Consider the following 25,641-nt stretch of genomic DNA (forward strand, 5'->3'; position numbering starts at 1 on the left):
ATGTATGTACTGTATAAGTTTTTGTTTTTTTTTACATTCAACACATTAGCCGGATGATGGGACTACTGGGACTACTACTGTCCCATCATTGGCTAATGTGTCATTCACTGTCACTGTGGCAGGCATAGCCGGATGGGACTTGTAGTCCCATCGGACGATGCCTGCGAGCGCACACACACACAAACACCCCCCCCCCAATGCCCCCCCGCCCGAAGCAGACCTAAGCACCGCCCGACCGCAGACCCCAGCACGGCCTGCAGACCCACCGCACAGTCCCGCAGACGCAGACCCCAGCACAGCCAGCAGACCCACCGCGCAGACCCCCCGCCCGCAGAACCCAGTACCTCTCCGCCCGCAGATCCCAGCACAGCCAGCAGACCCCCCGCCCGCAGACCCCAGCACCGCACCGCCCGCAGATCCCAGCACAGGCAGCAGATCCACTGCGCAGAACCCCCCCGCCCGCAGATCCCAGCACAGCCCCGCAGACCCCAGCACCGCCCACAGCCCAGTCACTCTTGATGAGTGACCGCTGTCTGTGGAGGCTGGGTCACGCCTGCTGATGATGTCATGTCAATTTCCAGAGTCTGGAAATTGACGTGACGTCGGCGGAAATTAGCGGCGGCTGCAGCCTGGGGGGGTCACGTGACCCGGACTCAGCCGCCGGCATAGCGCCGCTCACAGGCTAAAACAGCAACAGAGGGTATTTACAAAATTCATTAGGGGCCCCGGGGGGATACATTGGGGGGGGTTAATTGAAAGTAGTGGACAACCCCTTTAATTTTTTCAAGGAAAATTTACAAAAACTTTTTTTTAGGGACCTATTCAGTTTTGAAGTGACTTTGGGGGTCCTATATATTGGAAACTCCCAAAAGTGATACTATTTGAAAAACAACACCCCTCAACGTATTCCATTTTTTTTCCAGGTAGTTTTTTAACCCTTCAGGCTCTTTTCAGGAATTAATGCAAAGTGGCATAACAGGAATGAAGAAATGTATTTTTACCATCTAAATGCTGATAACATCTGAATAGGCCACTGTAGTCGGCAGACTCTAAAGGCTGAGTCACACATAACGATATCGTTAATGATATCGTTGCAACGTCACGCTTTTGGTGACGTAAGCAACGATCCCGCTAACGATCTCGTTATGTGTGACAGCGACCAACGATCAGGCCCCTGCTGGGGGATCGTTGGTCGATGGGAATGATCAGGACCTTTTTTTGGTCGCTGATCACCCGCTGTCATCGCTGGATAGGCGTGTGACGCCGATCCAGCGATGTGTTCACTTGTAACCAGGGTAAATATCGGGTTACTAAGTGCAGGGCCGCGCTTAGTAACCCGATATTTACCCTGGTTACCATTGTAAAAGTTAAAAAAAAAAACAAAAAAAACAGTACTACTCACATTCTGATGTCTGTCACGTCCCCCGGCGTCCACAGGGTTGACTGTGTCAGCGCCGGCCGTAAAGTAGAGCACAGCGGTGACGTCACATTCAGTGCAGGGAAGCTCTCGGCAGCAGCGCGTGCATTACCAGCGCTCCTGCCGAAAGCAGTTTTAACCCTGTGGACACCGGGGGACGTGACAGACATCAGAATGTGAGTATGTAGTGTTTTTTTTCAATCTTTTACAATGGTAACAAGGGTAAATATCGGGTTACTAAGCGCGACCCTGCACTTCATAACCCGATGTTTACCCTGGTTACCTGGGTGCTGCAGGGGGGACTTCGGCATCGTTGAAGACAGTTTCAACGATGCCAAAGTCGTTCCCCTGATCGTTGGTCGCTGGAGAGAGCTGTCTGTGTGACAGCTCTCCAGCGACCACACAACGACTTACCAACGATCACGGCCAGGTCGTATCGCTGGTCGTGATTGTTGGTAAGTCGTTTAGTGTAACGGTACCTTAAGGCCATTATTTGGCAAAGAATTGCGAAGGCAAACATCAAGACCACACAGTCAAGATCTCAAGGTGCCGATAGGGTTAAATAGGCATCCCCTAACACTCTGTTAACCATCTATATGCTGTAGCCATTGATACCAGAATTTAAGGGGTTAAACAGCAATAGTCGATACCAACATTGATCGAGGCTGATGCAGCAGGTTGTCAGCTATAGTGTACAGCTGACAGCTACTGGATTGTCACCCGTTGGGGGATGCTGGTCTCTTACAATGCAGGTCAGTAAAAAGACGTATTGGTGGTCACTAAGGGGTTAAACATGCAACTGTTCTGTAATTTATGCCAAATACACTGAAAATTGGGTCACAGTTGGCCTGTATCTGTGTAGTGGGTGTGCAGCTGCAGAACGCGCCTGGAGGTACATCTCACATACTTACCTGCTCTAATGTCTGGCTTGGTAAATGAGGCTCAGTCATTGTTAGGCCGTAGCGCTGGGTGGCCAAATTCCTCATCTCACTGTATGTGGCCCAGTCATGGAGTGCTACAGTTGTCAAATTATAGAAAGTTTTATCCAGATAATGGGTCACATAGGCTGCAAAACAAAGAACAACCAGTAGTTAGTCCGCCATACCGCATGTAAGTGGTGGAGCACAGCAGACAAGTCACTTTCTGTTTACATGGCATTATGGGTAGTTATTTTAATCTGCAAATTTTTATTCTCTTTCTCCTCTTCCTTAAAGAGCCATTACAATTTTTTTATTTTTCTGTCTACATAACCATATGGCAGCTTATTATTTTGCAGGACATGTTGTAGTTTTGAATGACGTCTTTCATTATTGAGAATTAAAGTGTAGAGAAATAGTGAAAAAAATGCAATTCGAGCATGTTTTTTTTTTAGTTTACATTGTTCACTCTGTGGTAAAAGTTACTCTTCATTATTCTACAAGTTATTACCATTAGGACATTACCAAACTTGCAGAGACTTATTTAAAGTGGTATTCCCATCACCAAGATCCTATCACAATGTGTAGTAGGTGTAATAATAAGAATATTAGCAAGTATATCGGATCAGAGATGTAGTATAGTTCTTCGGATTTGCTATGTCGCTTACTCCATATGTGCAGGGCATTGCAGTAGCAAGCTTCGATGGTTACAACCACTAACCTTTAATTAACTGTCACTATATCAGCAGTCATAACCATGGATAAGTAAGCTACTGCAATGGGTTAAACTTGAAGACTTGACTTAAAGTGGTATTCCCATCTCCAAAAAACCTATCCCAATATGTAGCAGGTGTAGTAATGTTAATATTAGCAACTACATCCAATTAGAAATGTAGTATAGCTCTTCTGATAAGATGTGTCGCTTACCTCATGTGCAGGGCATTGCAACTTGGATTTCCATGGTTATTATGACCACTAACAACTGTCACTATATGAGTGGTTGTAACTATGGATACCTAAGCTACAGTAATGTCCGGCACATGGGGTAAGTGACAGAGAATCAGAAGAACTATACTACATTTCTAATTGGAGGCATTTGCTAATATTATTATTACGCCTACTACATATTGGGATAGGATCTAGGAGAGGAGAACCCCTTTAAGTGGAGAAATAAATTCAAGTGTGTAAAAACAACTGTTTTCGTTTGTGTGGCCATTTGCCAAGACACTTAACATTCTTACTATTTCATCGACGGAGATATTTGAGGACCTGTTTCATAGTGTGCCAAGCTGATGGTCTTATTGATGTCAAGTGAGATAGATATGACAATTTGATCTATTTTTTTTATATGAATTCTGACTGAAAAACCACAAGTCTGCCTTCTACAGATTTTTTTTCTCTCGCTATGGCATTTACCAAATTGGATTAAGCAATCTAACGTTTTGATGGACCAGACTTTCATGGACACGGTGATACCAAACACTTTAATAATGTCTAATTTATTTTTAATGTGGGAATCGGTCGTTGATTCAGATTTTTATATTTTGCTTTATTTTTCATTTTATTTTTTGCTCCCCTCTGGGGACTTTAATCTGTGACAGTCCGATCGGTTATATAATATATGGTAATACCGCAGTATTTCAGAATATAGTGTAAGTAGCTAAGCTTCACAGGAGTTAAAAAATATATATACATATATATACACATATACATATATATATATATATATATATATATATATATATATATATATATATATATATACATATACATATACACATATACATATACATACATATATATATATATATATATATATATATATATATACACACACACACACACATATATATATATATATATATATATATATATATATATATATATCAGGGACAAGGTCCTTCAGCAGGTGTGTGAAAGTACTGGCATGTGTTCCATTGAAATATCACTGTCTCAGATTGTCCGTGACATTAAAATGGTTAACAGCAGCAATCGGAGCTTAGGTGCGGGCTATGGAATATAGCCGGCATCAGCTGCATGTGGAGGAATCTCAGCTCCTGAACCCTCTCCATACATGCGTACCCCCTGCAATCATGTACACAATAATCCATTAAAGGGTTAATGTTGCACTCAAGAATGAGAGCCTGCTGTTATGTATTGCTGATTAGCTTTTTTTTTCTTTTTTAAAAACACAAAAAGACAAACTACTCCTTGAAAAATGTACATTGTCCACACACTTGTAAGCAGGCATCAGGCACCTGTCCTATTAAAATAGGCAGCATGCAAAATGTCTGCAGGCCTTGGATGCATTAGAGACACCTGTTAAATGACGTCTTCACCCCCAGAATATGTAGCAAGATGATATAGGAGTTCTACATATGGAGTTTACTTAACATTACCTTTGATGTCAATAAACCGGTCAAAGAAACGGATGGGTGTCAGGGAGAAGAAATGGGCCAAGTCCTTCATACCAGTTTTGAACGGATTTCTTTCATCCAACTGTAGGTGAGTGTGAACAGACAGACGGAGGTCCTTCTCAATTTCCTTACAGAGTTTCTCTAACAAATGCTAAACATGTAAAACAGGAAATCAATAAAAGGGAAAGCAAAAAAGCAAAAGCAAATACATCCAAGATACAGACTGATGTGCCAGTTTTTGTGAAAAGCTGCCTACTACAGTAAGGTACACAAAGCGAGCATAGAATTTACACCCTTACTAACTTTGCAACTGCAGCTTAATTTTGTCTGTTAAGATGAGACCATGTACTATTTCTTTATGTCAATAATCTGTGGCCGCTGGTTGGGAGCTCTACGAACCAGTTCCTACCTGACATCATGTGCGGCTCTTCGTTTGATTAGCCGGCCTGGCAAGATGTCAATGTTATGGTGTGATGCACATGTGACATAGCGACAGGCTTGCTAATCAAAAAAGGTTACGAACATGGCTCCTAGACCACTACCTGCAAATTCATTTTCACCATCTATAGTATTTACAAAACTCAACGTCTTCCATTTCTCATCTTATGCAGTGGCATGTGAAAGTTTGTGCACCCCTGGTCAAAATTACAGTTATTGTGAACATTTCCTTTGTGTTTTAGGACAAAAAAAAAGTAAAATTTAATTTTTAAAAATGTACAAAAAGGAAAATGGGCCAATGCAAAAGTTTGGGGACTCGTTGAGATTTGTGTGCTCAGATAACTTTCAAAAGATTTCAGACCTTAGCCTGTTAGGGTCATGGCTTGTTCACCATCGTTGGAAAAGGCCAGCTGATTCAAATTTCCCAGCTTTATAAAAATGCAGCCTACTCAAACCTTATGCCAAAAAAACAGCAGCCATGGGTTCTGCTAAGCAGCTGCCTAGCACTATAAGGCTATAAGGAGATGGCAAAGCATTTTCAAGTTGCCCTTTCCTCAGTTCGAAACGTAATTAAGAAATGCCAGTTAACAGGAACAGTGGAAGTCAAGATAAGGTCTGGAAGACCAAGCAAAATTTCAGTGAGCTGGTAGTAGGATTTCTAGAGAGGCCAATCCGAAACCCCGCTTGACAGCCAAAGATCTTCAGAAAGATTTAGCAGACTTTGGAGTTGTGGTACATTGTTCTACTGTTCAGAGACATCTGCACAAAAATGTCCTTCATGGAGTCATCAGAAGAAACCCTCTCCTGCATCCTCACCATAAAAATTCAGAGTCAGAAGTATGCAAAAGAACATCTAAACAATCTTGATGTATTTTGGAAACAAGTCCTGTGGACAGAAGAAGTTAAAATAGAACTCTTCAGCCACAATGATCACAGGTATGTGTGGAGAAAAAATGGAACAGAATTTCATGAAAAGAACATCTCAGCAATCATTAAGCATGGGGGGGGGGGTGGATCAATCATGCTTTGTGGTTGTATTGCAATCAATGGAGCGGGGAACCTTTCACGGGCAGGCGAAGAATGAATTCAATGAAACTGCAACAAATTATTGATGCAAATATAACACCATCTGTAAAAAACTGAAGTTGAGAAGAGGATGGCTTCTACAAATGGATATTGATCCTAAACACAAGTCAAAATCCACAATAGACTACCTCAAAAGGTACAAGCTGACAGTTGTACAATAACCCTCAGGCTATGTTCACACGTTCAGGATTTCCATCCTTTTTTTTTCCTGACTGAATCTGCAGGTCTCTGCAGAAAACGCAGGTGCGTTTTTGGTGCGTTTTTGGTGCGTTTTTGGTGCGTTTTTTGGTGCGTTTTTTAGTGCGGTTTTTTGTGCGTTTTTTTATGCAGTTTTCTCTGCAAATTGTCTGTGTTTGACACAAATAAAGTTTTAACTGCAGTGGGGGAAAAAAAAAAAAGAAATGATGTCATTTCCTTGTCCAACCCTTTTCTTCTTCCATCCTCCATTTTGGGACTAAACACCAAAATGAGTGGACGTGTTTTGAATGACAGCGCTCCGCGTTTTGCGCCGCATGCGTCACTGCAGCGCACGCATCCGGGCGCAGAGGACGCAGCAAGTTGCATTTTTGCTGCGTCCAAAATCAATCCAAAAAAGGACGCATGCGGCGCAAAACGCAGCGTTGTGCATGCGTTTTGCTGCGTTTTACTTTGCGTTGTGTGTTGGGGCGCCGACGCTGCGGCGCACAACGCAAATGTGAACATAGCCTAAGTGCCACGTGCCACGTATTTCAGTGCCACGTGCCACGTATTTAAGTGCCACGTGCCACATATTTCAGTGCCACGTGCCACGTATTTCAGTGCCACGTGCCACGTATTTAAGTGCCACGTGCCACGTATTTAAGTGCCACGTGCCACGTATCTCAGTGCCACGTGCCACGTGCCACGTATTTAAGTGCCACGTGCCACGTATCTCAGTGCCACGTGCCACGTATTTAAGTGCCACGTGCCACGTATTTAAGTGCCACGTGCCACGTATCTCAGTGCCACGTGCCACGTATTTAAGTGCCACGTGCCACGTATTTCAGTGCCACGTATTTAAGTGCCACGTGCCACGTATTTAAGTGCCACGTGCCACGTATTTCAGTGCCACGTGCCACGTATTTAAGTGCCACGTGCCACGTATTTAAGTGCCACGTGCCACGTATCTCAGTGCCACGTGCCACGTATTTAAGTGCCACGTGCCACGTATTTAAGTGCCACGTGCCACATATTTCAGTGCCACGTGCCACGTATTTCAGTGCCACGTGCCACGTATTTAAGTGCCACGTGCCACGTATTTAAGTGCCACGTGCCACGTATTTAAGTGCCACGTGCCACGTATTTCAGTGCCACGTGCCACGTATTTAAGTGACACGTATCATGTATTTAAGTGACACGTATCACGTATAAGTGACACGTGTCACGTATTTAAGTGACACGTATCACGTATAAGTGACACGTGTCACGTATTTAAGTGCCACGTATTTAAGTGCCACGTATCCCACGAAGATTTTCCATGGAGAACAGACACATCCAGAGATATGTCTGCTCTCCACGGATGCAGCAACACACTGACAGGAGCCATAGTTCCTGTCGGTGTGTCACTGCGCATGCGCGAGCGAGTTTACCGGCGGTCATTGACCCCGGCACTCTCGCTTAACGGCAGTGCTGCGTGGGAAAGTTCAACGCAGCTGTACTGCTGTTAACCGAGACGCCGGAGTCATTGAGCTCCGGGACAGTACGCGATACACTGCTAGGAGCTTCGCTCCTGGCAGTGTATCGCCGGAGAGCAGCCGATCGGCGTGGGACACTCGTTTTATGGATTCTGCGGACAGGGAGTATGAATTTGCTTTATTATTTTGCGATTTTTTCCTGGAGGATCGAGGGCTTCGCCTACCAGTGTGCTGTTGGTGAGTATACACTCTATGTTATGTGTTGTATGTACTGTACTGTGTGTCATGTATGTGTATTGTGTGTAGGTGTTTGGTGTAACTTTACCATTGTGCTAAGTCGCCGGACACAGGGACAACTCTCCCATCCTAATACCGGATGGGAGTAGTAGTCCATACGGCGACTTAGCACAATGGAGGCACTAGCGTCGCATGGGGACACACACGCACACACACACACACACACACACATACACATACACATACACACACACAGACACACACATACACACACACACAGACACACATACCAAATCAATCAAACGGCCGACACGATCCCCATGCGCCGGTATGCCTCCATGTCTCTCCGCCCACGCACTTCCGGCCCCGCACTTCCGCCGGCTTCCCCGCACTTCCGGCTGCAGCGGTTCTGCACAACAAACCGCAGTAAAACCCGCAGATATATTTTTGATCTGCGGGTTTTACTGCGATTTTGACCTCACAATGGAGGTCTATGGGTGCAGAACCGCTGCGGTTCAGGACGAAGAATTGACATGCTCCTTCTTTTTTCCGGGAGCTATTCCGCACGGCTTTTTTTTTTAAATTTCCGGACCATGTGCACAGTGTGTCCTGTTTTCCATAGGGTACAGTGTACTGTACCCTGCATGGAAAACAGCTGCGGAACCGCAGCGGCAAAACCGCCGCGGTTCCGCGGTAAAAAACGCACTGTGTGAACATGGCCTCATAGTCCCCTGATCTGAACATCATTGAATGTCTGTGGCTAGACATCAAAATAGCAGTGCACGCAAGACGACCCAGAAATCTCACAGAACTGGAAGAATGGATGAAAATCCCTCAAACAAGAATTGAAATACTCTTGACTGGCTACAAAAAGCGTTTACAAACTGTGATCGTTTCAAAACGGTGTGCTACTAGCTACTAAACATGCAGGGTGCCAAAACCTTTGCATAGGCACATTTTTCTTTTTGAGGTTTTAAAAATCTAAAAGATGAAAATAAATATCTATATGTTTTTAATAGAATACAAAGAAAAGAAGAATTTTTGGTACTCACCGTAAAATCTTTTTCTTGGAGCCTTCATTGGGGGACACAAGTAACCATGGCCAGATATGCCAAAAATGGGAACACCGGACGTTGACCTGATGGCGTCACGGATGAACCATAAGGTTCCTCGGTACATAACCAGGTCCCAGGATCCCTAGCCAAAAAAAGTAAATAGCTCCTCCTCCGCAGTATACACCCAAAGACAGGCACAAAGTACCTCAGTTAGAGGTAAAGCAGGAGAAGCAACCAAAACACAACATATGTGCCAGCCCAACAACAAAGGCACTTAGGCCTAATAGTGGTACAAACAATTAAAGAGGGTGCTGTGTCCCCCAATGAAGGCTCCAAGAAAGATTTTACGGTGAGTTACAAAAATCCTTTTTTCTTTATCGCTTCATTGGGGGACACAGGTAACCACAGGATGTCCTAAAGCAGTCCCCAAGGGTTGGAACAGAAAGAATGCAAAGAAAAAACAGACTGAGGTCGGCCGATGCGTAACCGAAGCCTGCAGCACCTTGCTTCCTAGGTCTGCATCAGACGAGTCATAAGTATGAACCCTGTAAAACCTTGCGAAGGTGTGCAAAGATGACCAGGTCACAGCCTTACAAATCTGTATCATGTACTGCAGAGCAAAGTACTGCAGTGCGCAGGCGCCGGGTCTCTCTCACCTTTCCCGGCGCCTGCGCACTGCAGTACTTTGCTCTGTCCTCAACAGGGTAGACAAAGTACGCCTGCACCGGAGCCGCAGTGTGAATACAAGAAGAGGACGTCATTGTAAGAAGATGGGAGGCCCCGGACCGGACCGCGACGCCCATCGTACCGGGACTGCCCCTGGGTGAGTATAATCTAACTTTTTTTTCTCATCTTTCAGGATACATCGGGGGCTTATCTACAGCATTACAGAATGCTGTAGATAAGCCCCTGATGCTGGTGGGCTTAGCTCACCTTCAATTTTGGGGGTGACAGGTTCCCTTTAATGAAGGAAGCGCTGACATATCTATCATTTGGGATGCTATGAAAGCATACTTGAGAGGACTGTTATTTACAGATATTAGCAGGTGTAAGTCGAGAACGAAACAGTTTGAGAACAAAACTATGGAGAAGTTAAGGAAGGCGGAAGATGAGATGTTGCACTCAACACCCAAGAGGCCAAAAGAAGATTAAGGGAAGCTCAGGAGAATTCGAATAAGATACGTTTGGAACAGTCAGAGAGGAAGAGGGAATTTTTTACTATAAAGGGGAAAAGGTGGGCCATATGTTATCGCTGGTGGCTTCTGCCCAGTAGGGCAACTCAGATGCGCACTCTTTGAATTCGAGGGATGGCACGAAGATGTCGGATAATTCGGACATTTTGAATATTTTTAATGAATTTTATAAGGATCTATACCCCCCTCTCGGGTGCGAACATCGGTTGAGGACACTGTGGCATTCCTAGAGGAGGTGAGACTTCCCAGATTGGAGAATGATGACAGAGAAAGCTTGAAGGCACCTATCAAGGATGAGGAGTTAAGTAGAGCATTAGGGTCTATGGCAAAGGGGAAGGCGCCAGGGGGGAATGGGTTACCAGTGGAAATTTTTAAAGGTATGGAGGAGGTGCTAATACCCAAACTTAGAATGATGCTGGAAGGGGCAAAGAATAAGGGGAGATTACCAACGTCTATGAGAGAGGCCATAATAGTGGTATTACCAAAGGAAGATAAAGATCTACGAATGCCTGAATCGTACAGACCAATTTCACTGCTTACAAACTCCTGGCCAAGGTGTTGGCAAGTCGCTGACGGGAATCATCTCCAAATTAATACATCCAGATTAGTCTGGCTTTATGCCTGATAGATCAATGGCTTTGGACCACAATTCATATCATGGGTCCAATTACTGTACACACAACCGTTGGCTAGGGTGAATGGGGTGCTGTCTCATACTATAGAATTGCATAGAGGAACCAGGCAGGGGTGCCCGCTCTCCCCGCTTTTGTTTGCCTTGGCTGTGGAACCGTTGGCAGCGAAAATACAATAGTCTACAGAGGTCTCGGGATTTAAATACGGGTCGGTAGAGCAAAAAATAGCGCTCTACGCAGACGATATCTTGTTATTCTTAAGTGATCCACAGGCATCTTTGAGAAGCGCTATACAGCTTATTGAGGGTTTTGGTTCTCTGTCAGGGTTGACGATTAACTGGGGTAAATCAAACTTGTTTAATATAGATGGAACTGTTGATGAACTGAATAGTGAGGTAGAAGGGGTCAGACTTAAAGTAGTGGAACAATTTAAGTACCTGGGGATATGGATATCATTGCCGATCAAAGATTATCTGCTTAAAAATGTAATCCCCCATTATGGGGACCCTTAAGGCAAAATACTATATGTCCTACACAAAGCGCCTATATGGATACCTCTGGGGAAATTTAAACAAATTAATTCATTATTTAGAAACTTGATCTGGGGGAAACAGCATCCCCGTATTAGGCTGGAGACTCTCCAGCGTCCCAAGGATGATGGGGGATTGGCTCTGCCCAATCCTGGAATATATTTTCTTGCTGCCCAGTGTCAACATTTAAGGGGCTGGGCACAGGAGGCTACCTCCAACGCAATACAACATATACTGGGAAAATTGACGAATAGATGTCCTGTGGTTCAATGATTAGAGGATGGGACCCTGGGGATGCTGGGGAGAACATACCCTACACTGTTTCCGATACAGAAATTGTGGGGGAAGATTATTCAGATTCGTGGGGTTACCGGTTTGACTCGCTTTTCACCAATATGTAATAATAAGAAACTACCAGAATTTATGGCATTTGGGTGTTTGAAAGAATGGCAGGCTAAAGGGATACAGTATGTTTATCAGTTGATGACTCAGCAGGTGCTGAAAGCTTTTCCCCAGCTACAATCGGAATTTGGGCTCCGAGCTGCAGGAAGTTTCCAATATGCGCAGATGAAACATGCATGCATAGCTCAGGGAAGGGGTGGATGTCTCACTATTCATGGGGACATTGTTCTGGATTATATATGTGGGAGGGGGACCACAAGAGGGGTAATTTCCTCCTCATATGGGGACTTGATGCATACCTTTTTACTTAAATTTCCAATTAAAGCCAGGGCTAAATGCGAGAGGGAGTTGAGCCCCTTGGAAGACAACACGTGGGACTCCGTTCTGGAATGGGTACCGAGATTGTCTTTGAGTGAGCCGAGTAGGTGGTCTCAGCTTTATATAATACACAGGGACTACAAGTCCCCAGATGTCCCATTTAAGGCCGGCCTAAGTCCTTCTTCAGAGTGTCCCCGATGCAGGAATGATGGTGCAGGTATATACCATTTGATGTGGACATGCCCAAGACTGGCCTCTTTCTGAATAGTGGTCCTGAGTCGTATCGAGGGGGCATATACTGTAGATGTGTGATTCCAAGGGAACCGGTAGTATACCTTCTGGGGTATGTGGAGGACATAATGGTGGATAATGCCTTGAAGGAGGCAATTGCCAGGCTACTTTATATGGCCCGGAAAATGATCGCAAGATGATAAGGGAGGAGCCGCCGACTAGGGGACAGTTCATCAAACAAGTGAAATATGTCATCAAACTAGAGAAGGGAGTTTATAGGAAAAAGGGGAAATCTGCCCTATATGAAAAATTGTGGACACCATGGCAGGAGTATGGATAGGAATGTTGGAATCATTGGGAAAGGTCTCGAGAAATTGTCTGAGGATATACTCTCTTGCACTGCTTTATGGGATGAAACATTGCAATAACCCTCTATTATGTAGGGATGGGGAATATTGAAATGACAATCCGAGCTGTCTACAGGTGGGGTTGAGGGGAGGGGGGGAGTTTTGTTTTTGGTTACTGGAGTTGGCTTATTTGAAATTGAATGACTTTTGAAAAGATTGTATCCTGCCATGTTATTTTTTAATAAAAATCTATTTGATTAAAAACAAGGAGGTGCCAGGTGGGCGTCTCCTTGAAGAAAAGTCTTTACCTGGGAACGAGACGCCAGATTTCGTTGGAAAAGAATTGACAGAGCGGAAACTTGCACCTTAAGAGTACTGAGTGATTGACCAGAGTCAATATCCACTTGTAGAAAACCAAGGATGGAAGGAAGGGAAAAGGACATAGGAACCAAATTGTTGTCCTAACACCCCCGAAGAAGGCCTTCCAGTATCTGTGGTAGATACACGATGCTAGTTTTCTCGCCCTAATCATGGTCTGAATGACCGGATAGGAAAAACCAGCCATGTTTTTAAGCTTAGAGACTGAACTCTGGTGGAAGAGGGGGCCTTGTGAAAGAAAATCCAGATGGTCTTCAAGCCTCCAGGGAGCGTCCATGAGCCTGTTCACCAGCTCTGCGTACCAGGTCCGTCTTGGCCAGTCTGAAGCTATCAGGATTATGGGAATCCCATCTGCCTTTATCTTTTTCACGATTCTCAGAATCAAGGGGAGGGATGGAAAAAGAAAAGATAATTGGAAATGTGACCAGGGGATTACTAGAGCATCGGAACTGATGGCTAGGGATCCCAGGACCTGGTTACGTACCAAGCAACCTTATAGTTCATCCAAGATGCCATCAGGTCAACGTCCGATGTGCCCATTTCTGGCATATCTGGACATGGTTACCTGTGTCCCCCAATGAAGCGATAAAGAAATGTGAGAAGGAAAGGAAATGTGTCATCTTTAACTAAGCCCTTTTAGAGATTATTTCATCTTAATTTGCTTAATTGTTCACAATAACAATTTTGACCAGGGGTGCATAAACTTTTACATGCCACTGTACACATTTCTTTATTAATCCTTTTCTTTTAACTCTATAGGAGGAAAAATATATATAGAAAATAAGCAATTCTGCTGCAGTTTAATTAAATCTTTATGCTACTCACATTGTCCATGCAAAATACTGTTATAAAATGGCCATGAACCTCGTACTTTCATTTTTTGTATGATGAGGCATAAAACAGCAATTCTAGTTTTTAATATTTATTTTTAACAGCATTCACTGTGCTTGATACATAATTCCTTATATAGTTCACGTATATATTTTTAAACTGCTTATTTGGCCTACAAACTATTGCATAAATATACAATGCATTATGTAGCACAGTGCATTATCCAGCCAGGCGTTATGCTGACAGGCTGCCCACTAGACCAGACTGTGGGAGGATCTAATAGGCCTCTGAGCTGGTTAGGACGCGAATTACATTTTTAAGTGCCAATGGGCTTACAGAGGGAACTTCACCCACTGTAAAACTACTCAAATACAGTAGTTGCTTTTAACCACAACATGTAAGGACCTGTCATCAGGCCAAAAGTCTCCAGTAATTGCACATATTTCAGCCCCTCTGCTCCAAAGTTTTTTTTTTTTTTTTAAGATTTACCATACAGGCCCCGAAATCTGGAACTTTTTATTTAGTGTTAATTTTTATGGTCTTTACTAAGGGAGTGTGGCTTAAAGGGTATATCTTTAGGCTGCTCTGCATTATTACACTATGTGTCACACCCTCCTGGTACAAACCATGAAAATCAAATCTAAATAAAAAGCAACATATCTCTAGAACCATATGGAGCATTTTAAAAATAGAAAAAATAGCGATTTTTGTGTACTCACTGTAAAATCCTTTTCTCCGAGCCACTCAATGGGGGACACAGGACCGTCGGTGTATGCTGCTGCCACTAGGAGGCTGACACTAAGTAAATACAAAAAAGTGTTAGCTCCTCCTCTGCAGTACCACCCACTGGCTCTGGATAGAACCAGTTCAGTGACCAAGCAGTAGGAGATTAACAAAAATTAACCGTAGGTACAACATGTCAAAACTATAACACCCATCATAGGCAACAGGCCAAAAGGGTGGGTGCTGTGTCCTCCAATGAGTGGCTCGGAGAAAAGGATTTTACAGTGAGAACACAAAAATCCCTATTTCTCCTTCGCCACATTGGGGGACACAGGACCGTGGGACATCCCAAAGCAGTCACTGGGTGGGAAGTAACAACATAACAGAGTAAAACTCCCGGTACCTGCTATCTAAAGATGCGCTACCGCTGCCTGCAAGATATGTCTACCCAGGCTCGCGTCTGCATCATAATGCTTTGAGAAAGTGTGCAGGCTGGACCAGGTCGCTGCTTTGCAAACCTGCTCCGCAGATGCTTGATGCCAAATGACCCAGGAAGCACCTATCGACCGAGTGGAGTGTGCCTTGATCCCCGCTGGAATTGGCTTGCCTCTGACGCGGTAAGCTTCTTGAATAGTTGACCGAATCCATCTGGCTATTGTCGACTTAGAAGCGGCCAATCCCTTCCGGTTCCCACCGTGAGCACGAACAGGGTATCCCTCTGGTGAAAAGGTGCCGCTCTGGATACGTACTTCCTCAGAGCCCTCACAAGATTTAAGGAATGAAAAGCCTTTCCCACTTGGTGAACTGGAGCAGGACAAAACGAGGGAAGCAAGATATCCTCATTAAGGTGAAAAGACGACACCACCTTAGGCAAGAAGGACGGAGACTGTCTGAGGACCACGTTGTCACAGTGAAAAACCAAAAAGGGAGCTTGACAGGAAAGAGCCGCCAACTCCGAGACTCTTCTGATCAAAGTAATTGCTACTGTGAATGAGAAAATGGCTAATGAAATCATTAAGTCTTATATAAGTCAGTTCAGATATGGTGTTCAAGATGGAGTCTATTTCCTGATCAGCAGCACACTGGAAGGAATTTTTGGAATGTGAAGAAGTCACTGGACATTGGACACTGGACATTGGACTGAATACCATATAATGAAGTGAAGTTGGAATGAACCAGAGTGACACTAACTATTCAGAAGTTGTGCGACCTCCCCCATTTCCTGTTTCTAGTATCTTCCTTTGTTCAGAGAATAAAGCAGTTGTGTGCAAGCCTTTGCTGAGAGAGGAGTGTGTATCTGTCTGTGTATCTGATACACATTCTTTGCCTCTAAGCCAGCACTCAGCTTATATTTGGTCAGGTACAAGCAATCATATAGATCTCGCTTTAAGGGATCACCCTCACACTACAAGGAAGGCAACCTTCCATGAAAGGAGATATAGGGAGATGTCCTGCAACGGCTCGAAGGGAGACTCTTGTAGGACACCCAGGACCAAATTAAGGTCCCAGACATCTAGAGGGGCTCTATAGGGAGGTACCACGTGGGAGACTCCTTGAAAGAATGTTTTCACCTGGGGTTTGAAAGCGATCTTATGCTGGAACAGGACGGACAAGGCCAAGATCTGTCCTTTGAGGGAACTCGGCACTAGACCCAAGTCCAGACTGGACTGAAGAAATTCCAAAATGGTGGGAATGTTGAATTTGAGCGGAGGACGACCTCTGCTTTTGCACCAGTTGAAGATAATCTTCCAGATCCGATGATACGCACCGATCCCGGCTTTCGAGCATTGATCATGGTGGAAACTACTTTGCAGGAAAAACCCGCCTGAGTCAGAACCCAGGATTCAAAGGCCAAGCCGTCAAACACAGGGCCCCTGAATTCTGGTGGTAAATCGGTCCCTGAGAAAGCCGATCCGGACAATCTGGGAGTCGCCAAAGGACGTCTACGACCAATTGAACGAGGGGGGAAATAGATATGGAAGACAGAAGCGACTCCAGGGGAGGACCAGCGCATCCACCCCGATGGCTCTCGGGTCCCGGGATTGGGCCACAAACTTGGGTACCTTGGCATTGAACCAAGAAGCCATCAGGTCTACGTCCAGAGTCCCCCAGCGAAGGCAGATCTGCTGGAAAATTTCCTGATGGAGAGACCACTCTCTCGAGGCGAGGCCAGGCCATGACGGCTGAGGAAATCCCCAGCCCAATTTTCCACTCCTGGAATGTGAACGGCCGATATGAGTGAGTGGTTCCTTTCGGCCCAGCGAAGAATGTGTTCCACCTCACGCATTGCGGCATTGCTGCGAGTGCCCCCTTGATGATTGATGTAGGCCACAGCTATGGCATTGTCTGACTGGATACGGATGGGGCGGCCTGCCAGGAGAGGATGGAACCGACGCAGGGACAGCCAAATCGCTTGCATCTCCAGGACATTGATGGGAAGACGAGATTCTTGTGAGGACTAACTCCCCTGGGCAGTGTGATGACAAGAAACAGCTCCCCAGCCGAGGAGACTGGCGTCAGTCGTGACCACCAGCCAATGGACTGGGAGAAAGGACTTCCCTTGAAGGAGGGAGGACTGGAGAGTCCACCACTGGAGTGCCTGCTTGACCCGAGGGGTCAGTCGACATGGACGATCGAGGGAAAAAGGACTCTTGCCCCATGCATCTAAGAGTGCGTGTTGCAGGGGCCGAAGATGGAGTTGGGTGAACGGGATTGCTTCCATTGCGGCTACCATCTTCCCGAGAATCCTCATGCTGAAGCGGATGGAACAAGAAGATGAATGATAGAGTGTCCGGACTCGTCGTTGAAGGGCTAGGACCTTGTCCCGAGAGAGAATCACCAATCCTCGGGAAGTGTCCAGGATCATGCCGAGGAAGGAAATCTGCTGAGCCGGAACGGGAGAGTACTTGTTCAGGTTGATTAACCAGCCAAGCCGAGAAAGAGTATCCAAAGAAATGCGGACGCACTCCTCGCAGGCTTGGAAAGATGGCCATTTGATCAGTAAGTCATCTAGATAAGGTAGAACGACTAAGCCCCGAGAGTGTAGAATGGCAGTGGCAGCCGCCATGACCTTTGTGAATACCCTGGGGGTGGTGGCGAGGCCGATGGACAAGGCTGTGAACTGAAAATGTTCTCCACGAACTGCAAAGCGAATAAATCTTTGGTGAGGAGGAAAAATTGGGATGTGAAGATAGGCATCCCGAATGTCGATGGAGGCTAGGAACTCCCCTCGTTCCATCAAGGAGATGACGGAACGGAGGGACTCCATCCTGAAATGCTGTACTCTGATGAATTTGTTTAGAAGCTTTAAGTCCAGGATGGGTCTGACTGAACCATCCTTCTTTGGTACCGTGAACAGGTTTGAATAGAACCCTTGGAACCTTTCGTTGTCTGGGACCGGGGTAATGACCCCGTCTCGGCAGAGAGACTCGATAGCTTGGTAAAAGGCTCGAGCTCGCGTACCCGCCTCGGGTGGACGGGAAGAAAAGAATCAGGTTGGAGGAGGGGAAAAAAATTCTATTTTGTACCCGAAGGACACCAGATCTCTGACCCACTCGTCGTGAACGACTGCGAGCCAGACATGCGAAAGAGGAGTAGGCGGCCGCCTACTCTGATGGCGTCGTCTGGGCAAGGTTGCGAGTCATTTAGTCGAGGATCTGAAGGGTCTGGATCACCCAGATCTGGACTGCTTGGGGCAGCCCTTCCACAAGTGGTTGAGTTTGCGTGAACACGGAGGGCTCTTGTCCCTGTGAGCGGGGCGCCCCAAACCGGGGAAACTAGCCTTCGAGGACCACCCGTAATTGCTGCGAAAGGACCGAAAGCGTGTCTGCAGCTGACGGCGGATAGGACGCCCAACTCTCTGCTGGGGGCGGAATTTACTCTTCCCACCTGTAGTGTCCAAAATCAGTTGGTCCAGTTTTTTCCCAGGTCGCTGCAAAGGAGGGAAAAAGTGCCAGGCCAGACGCTTCAAAAGCCGAAAGAGCGAGGCTGTAAATCAGACGATCTGTGGGATCTGTAATGGAGGATCCATCCGGTAGGGACAGCAGAGTCTTGGATGATAAACATAATATGGGAGGATCCACTGGAGGGGATTCCGTACATTGTTTGCGGAGTTCAGGGGAGAAAGGATATCTGGTCTCCAACGATCTCTGACCTGCAAAATGTTTGTCTAGGTGCTCCTTATGTCGCTGGACTATGTCTTGGAACTCAGGGTGATTGGCAAACACCTTATTAGTGCATTTAGTCCTTTTGAAATACACAGAACTATCCATGTGAGACGAAGTAGGCTCTTCGTCGACCTGCAGTGACTGGTTGACGGCCTCAATGAGACTATCCACAGTAGCCTGATAACCTGGGGACTAGGTCAAGGGGCCAATACAACTCAGATTCAGAGTCACATTCGCTGTCCACTCCTGGAGAGGGAGAGCGAGAAACAGAGCTAACGGACGCCGAAGCGCCAGAGGGCTTGGGAGAAGAGCTATGTACCTACTTCCTCGATGCCTGTCTGTTGCTTAAGCGAGGACGGCCCCTGCAGGCCAATGGTTCCCCTGTCAGAGTGGAGCAGTATGCCCCCTTGGTAGCGCAGCCTGACAGGAGGTGCATGAAGCGAAAAACACTGCACGTGTTTTAGTGGTCTTTTTATATGTTTTAGGTAGAGACATGCTGTATCCCTGTTAACCGCCAAAATACTGCAGGAAGCAAATCTTGCAGCAGAAAAAAAAAAAAAAAAAAACAGCAGAGCACTTGAGGAAAAAATGGGAAGGAAGCCTGAGGGAAGTGTCGCATAGCACTTACCCAGGACCTGTGCCTCTGAGAGTTCTGTCCCCAAGCGTGCAGCGCCGGACCTCAAAGGTAGAGGGAGCTTGCCGTGCTGAGCCTGCTGGGTGGCAAAATATGGCCGCCGAGAACAGGAGAGGCGCTTCTCAGAGCATGCGAGAAGCGCCAGGCAGGTGGGTGGGACCGCGGAAGTGACGCGCGGAAGGGGACAGGATTACCGGCTTGTGGCCTAGCAAGGGCCGAAGTCGGGGACTAAATTAGCGGTGCCCGGTCGGAAATGACAGTCGGGCCCGCGACGCACTCAGGAGCTCCCCCCGGATGGAAAACTCACCACCAGATGATAGGAGGGTTCCGGATCTCCTCTTGGAGGAAGCGATGGGCAGAGCTGCTACTCTGCGCACAGGTCAGGGCTGCAATAAGGACGGTGCAGGAACCCTCAATCCACCATTCCTTTTGAGAGGGAGGAGGAGAGGGACCATCCCAGCTCCCTGCAGCATCGCTGTTCCATCAGTGGTGGTGCAATGGGAGCAGCACGGATGCCATTGGTGGGGAGAGCCTCTGTTTATCCTAAGGGTTCGCTCCCCTAAGATTTCAAATGGCAGGTTGTCTGGCTGTGGCTTGGCTCAGAATGGGGTACATGGAGGCGACACTCCGTGTTCCCATCTGTTGCTGGTTTGGGGAGATCGGCGCCTTGAAGGGAACCGGCGCCCCTAAAATAGCTCAGGCCTGGCATCCCACGTCGCAGGAGAGGATACGGGGAGGCGACACTCGCCGTTCTCACCTCTTGTTGTTTGGGGGAGATCGGCCCCTTGAAAGGGTCTGTTGCTCCAGTCTTTCTCTTGCGCAAAGAGAATTAAAAAATATAAAAATAAAAAAGGTATGGTCTGAATAGCAGACCCCAGTGTGCCTCCTACGGACATTAAGCACTAACTGGTTCTATCCGGAGCCAGTGGGTGGTGTATACTGCAGAGGAGGAGCTAACCCTTTTTTGTATTTACTTAGTGTCAGCCTCCTAGTGGCAATCAGAAAGCCAAGAGAAAGGCAGACTCATATGGTATGCACAACCACACAAAAAAATCAGATATAGAGATCATATATGTATATAAATATCACTAAGCCTTTATTACACCTCAAAAAAACATAAAAACATTTAAAATATACATATCCGTACATACACCATACCCCAAGGCAAATGAAAGCCTAATAAATATGTCCATACATGATGGATACCTCCAAAACACTCTATATATTGAATATATTGAATATGAGAGAAGCCACATGGAGAACCCTAGAGGCCAACCCTGATGGTATATCTATCACACACCAAATTGGGTGTGTCTAAGCAAAAACCGTCCGTGCAGGGCAAGTGGTAATAATATCCAAAATCATCCAAGTATATACAACCTGTCGATGGTCAATTGAACCCATGCATCAGGCTGGTGAGAAGGAACAGCATAAATGATACAGGGTGATAAGCCAGGATTAGGTATCCATGTGGCGAATAGAGGAGGCAGTAGAATAGCCTAGGGCTATGCCAGAGGTATGGTGGGAGCAGGCCCCACGCGTATCGCTGCCGCAGCAGCTTCGTCAGGGGAAGTGGCAATGGCATACACCCACGGTCCTGTGTCCCCCAATGTGGCGAAGGAGAAAATCTGAATAATCAGGGAAGCAACATTAATAAAATAAGAGCAAAGCTGGCACTTTTGATCTGGTTACAGGTTCTCTTTAAACTGCTGGCATCACATCTAGCTCTGGTCTCAGCAGAGGAAGTGGGCGCTCAGAAGGACATGTACGTACTCTGGAGAAAGGGGGGTTTTCAGCATTTTACATAAAAAATTGTCTTGTAATATAACTTGTATTTTCATGAAACTGAATAATAAATAACTCCATTGTTTTTACACATATTCTAGAAACATTCACAATGGGTTTCCAAAACCAATGGAGAAATATTTTAAGAATTGCAGGAACACATTACATTCTAGAACAGATGCCCATATGAAAACTGATAATCCCATAATATTACAGCAAACAAAAACCGAGAAACAAATAGGCTGTAAATACCTCTGTCAAAACTTGCATTATTTCCTTCTCATAGCACTTCAGTAATAGATCATAAGACTCCAAGTGTCTAGCATACATCATTGCAGGAACACATCTCCACAATGCACTGAACATATACTGAAAGAAAAAAGTGTGAAAACATTATTTGCTCTACAAAGAGGTGGTCCACAACACAAATTAATTTTCATTCTAAAGCCCCATCTATTTGAAGGGAACCTGTCTTGTCCTTTGTAGCATGTAAACTGTCCCCAGTGCGTTGTTAGTGATGCAATGTGCATCACTAGAACGTTTTTTTCATTAAATACAGCACTGAAATCATGTGTAAAAAGCTTTTTATAGTATTATATCATATCTGCTTATTTAGTCAAAGGGGTGTGGTTCATTTTATTCAGTCACGGTTGTCGCCACCCACGCAATTTGAATGAGGTTCCTGGTGTTGCGCTAACGTCACTCAAATCCGCTTTAAAGATTTTGGAGCTGTGCTTGCGCAATGTCGATAGGGGAGCCGCACATGCGCCGTGACGTGCTGCTCCCCTCGCTTATGCCGTGATGAGCAGTTCCAGCCGCACAGTGAAGCTGAGTACTACACACAGCTTTAGTGCGCACGTGCGGAGAGTTGCTCGTCACAGCGCATGCGCAGCTTACTGATCGACCAGCAGAATTATCAAATCTGATTTGAGCGACGTCAGCGTAACCCTATGATCATCATTCAAATTGCGTGGGTGGTAACACCGGTGACTGAACCCAATTGAGCACACCCCATGACTAAATCAGCAGGTACAATATAACTATATAAAGGGTTTTTGCATATAATTACAGCGCTATTTTTAATGAAAAAAAGGTGTTAGTGATGCATAGTGGTCACTGCCACATCCTCGGACCCCTCCCTGAAATGAAGTGTCATCAGTGACGTATGTTGCAGGGGCTGGGCTAGTCCCTGATCTACTAAGCATGTCAGTTGTCAATTGTAAGGGATGCTCAGTAGACAGGAGGGTAGCTACCAAGAAAAGGGGGGCAGAGAGAGGGACCACCCAGGGCTCCGAGGGGCCAACCCGGAGCTGCGCTACCTTTCACTGTATCGGCGTGCGCATAGCGGCAGAGCAGTGAGAGACAATCTTCCTGCACTGTCGCCAGCAGCCGCAGCGGCCTCGTCCTGTCATTGCAAGTTCATCTGAATCAGCATCCTGGATGCCGATACAATTGAAAGCAATGATGAAAGCGAGCATTAGCTGATACTCTTTCCCCCATCATTCTTCCTCTGTGTTTGAAATTACAGCGCAGCGGGCATGATGAGGTCATTACATGGTGCCCGCTGCTCTGAGATGTACGGCGCTTCATAACACTTGCTGCAGACACTTAAGTAGCAGGAGAACTAGAAGTAGAGAAGAGTATAGTATTTTTTTTCCAAATCAGTGACGATATTGTTGTGGCCAGAATACTATATGGAGGACTACTGAGAGTGCATTATACTATATGGAGAACCACGAGAACCACGGAAAGTGCATAATACTATACAGCCACTATTACATCGTGTGTCCAGTTAAAACATAAATAATTTGGTGAAAGGTCCTCTTTAAAAAGGAGGAAAACTGAAAGAGGCAAATGAACAATGCAATTACACGGATTACAGCCACGATGGCAGATTTCACCAGGATCTGTGCAATTTCGAGGATACCGTGGTAAGGACCAAATGTCATCCGATATTATTCTGATGCATGGTCCAAGTGACCTGACCGCTGCAGAAGTTCTGTGGCTGGTTGAATGGTGCAGCCAAGGCTTTCGATGCAGACCACAGAGCTTAAGGTTCCGAAACCAGGAGGATGACAGCATGCAAATATGATTTTTTTTAATTTATTTATTTTTTTATTTCCCACAGATTCCAACCCCCCGGTAATGAACACCTTATGACCAAATAATCCCTTTAAATTAAAAAAGTCAAACTTCATATTAGCACAAGCTAAGAAAATGTGCATTTATTACAAAGTGGGCCAATTTTGTCATAAAGCTCACGGTAACCATAATGTAATGAAGATTCTCCTATATGATATTGTTCTGTCAAATGTCACAGTCTACAGCAATTAAGTAGTTACTCACATGTAACCTGGAGGCATCCACCGCGTGTTCATACACATCGTCTAGATAAATAGGAAACACTGCTCTATGCCAATACAGGAAGCAGCAGTCACATTGTGCCCGGATTCTAAAAGAAGGAAGAATGTGCATCAGATGGCTGCATTTCCAATCTGTTACTGCAGTACTGGGAATGGCAAAGCATACAGAATATTCATAATAATGGGATATACTTTTCTCTCAGCTCACTGATGAGGTCCAGCTTCTTCATTACAAGCTGCAGTGGTAAAAGCTCCTCTTCCTTGAAGGTTTTCTAGGACACAAGACAAGAAAATTGCTATATTAGTTGAGAAGACCTTACTCAAGGAATGAATCTACTAGGAAAGTACAGGATTCTTACCATTTGCGTCCCCACACTCAACGCTAGGGCAACTACAAGCCTCCTCTGCCTCGTACTTGGACCATTCAAGGTGTTCTCAGCCAAGACTAGAGCAGAAAGCACATCCAGACGTTGTTCACTGTATTTCTTGTCAGAAATGACTCGTTTCTGCATTAATAAAACAGAACTATAAATGCAGAATAGGAAGGAAGTCCACAGATTTAAATATTAAAAAGGTAAATACAAAGAAATCCTTCCCCTTAGGAACAGAAACACTCAAACATTGGGCAAACGGTACAGAAAAGATCTGCAGAACCATCGGTACTGGATCCAAGGAGATTACGGTAGATAGGAAAACCCATTCGGGAAATTGGGTGATGTCAGTGTATATATTCTATACCCAACACTACTGTATATGGCGGTGCTATAGAAATAGCAAAAATAAATATTAACTTCTTCCTGACATCCACCATACATGTATGGCTCAAATCAAAAGCATGCCATATTCTGGGCAGATAATGGCTCTAATACACAGCCTACGTATGCTTAGAACAGCAGCAAGTGGAATCAAGCTCCACTCTCTGCTGTTAACCTCTTAAATGCGACTGTTAATCTCTGACCCGCATGCCGATCCACATGCCCATCAACCTTCCCCGTGACAAAACGGGGTTCCCTAAATAGCCAGAGGTCTGCTGAAGACCCCCTGTGTCTACCATTATGGTGCTCCGTTGAAATCAAGCCTACAGCTGGGCCTTCATAGGAGACCAAGAATTTTACTATATACAGCAATACAAAGTACAAGTGATGACAAAAGATCCCCAACAAACAAAACAAAAACTATTTTCCTCCAATAAAAGAGGCAATAAAAAATAAACATTTAGTATCACAGCATATGTAAAAGTCTGGTCTATAAAGAAATAAAAGTGATTTAACCCGGTAAACAACGTAAAGTGAAACAATTATATATGATAGAATTGCAACTATTTTGTCTGCAGCACTGCAAAATAAAATGCTCTCAAAACATCGCAATCACCCCATACTGGTATGAAAAAACCTGTCAGCGTGCTATACAAAAACCAAGCCCACACGCAGTCCCATCAACGTAAACATAAAAAGTTTACAGTTCTTGGAGAATAGCAAGACAATTAAAACAAACTGGATGAGTTTTTTATTAGCATAATTCTACTGATGTGATGAATCATGACACCAGGTCATTTTTTACCGCATAATAAATACATTGTAGGGCAAGATAAATTGTTCCATTGAAAACTGCATCTCGTTCTGCAAATAACAAGCCCTCATATGGCTATGTGGATGGAAAAAATTAAAAAGTTATGGCCCTTGGAAAAAGGAGACACAAAAAAAGAAAATTGGCTGTGTCGGGAAGGGGATGGAGCTTGGGTATAATTTTATCACTGTAAATGTAAGAGTCCAAGTGTTAGAAATTATGAGTCAATTCGCAGAACCCTCTTCCAGAAGGCAGATCAATAGTCCATGGCCGCTGGACGGGAGCACTGTGAATGGCCTATGTGGGGGCAACCAAAGCTCATC

At 45.3% G+C, this 25,641-nt stretch overlaps 1 protein-coding gene across 1 annotated transcript in view; it reads right to left on the bottom strand.

Annotated features, from left to right (window-relative positions):
* WASHC4 (WASH complex subunit 4) overlaps positions 1–25,641 on the bottom strand; it is a 143,425-nt gene that overhangs the window by 19,879 nt on the left and 97,905 nt on the right. The window contains exons 17-22 of the mRNA XM_077265537.1: positions 24,112–24,258; positions 23,945–24,024; positions 23,736–23,841; positions 21,642–21,758; positions 4,734–4,902; positions 2,329–2,483 (exon numbers count right to left, since the gene is read on the bottom strand). Of these exons, the coding sequence (XP_077121652.1) occupies positions 2,329–2,483; positions 4,734–4,902; positions 21,642–21,758; positions 23,736–23,841; positions 23,945–24,024; positions 24,112–24,258 (774 nt within the window). The remainder of the gene's footprint in view (positions 1–2,328; positions 2,484–4,733; positions 4,903–21,641; positions 21,759–23,735; positions 23,842–23,944; positions 24,025–24,111; positions 24,259–25,641) is intronic.

This window comes from Ranitomeya variabilis, chromosome 5 (assembly GCF_051348905.1).
Source record: "Ranitomeya variabilis isolate aRanVar5 chromosome 5, aRanVar5.hap1, whole genome shotgun sequence".
Taxonomy (NCBI): domain Eukaryota; kingdom Metazoa; phylum Chordata; class Amphibia; order Anura; family Dendrobatidae; genus Ranitomeya; species Ranitomeya variabilis.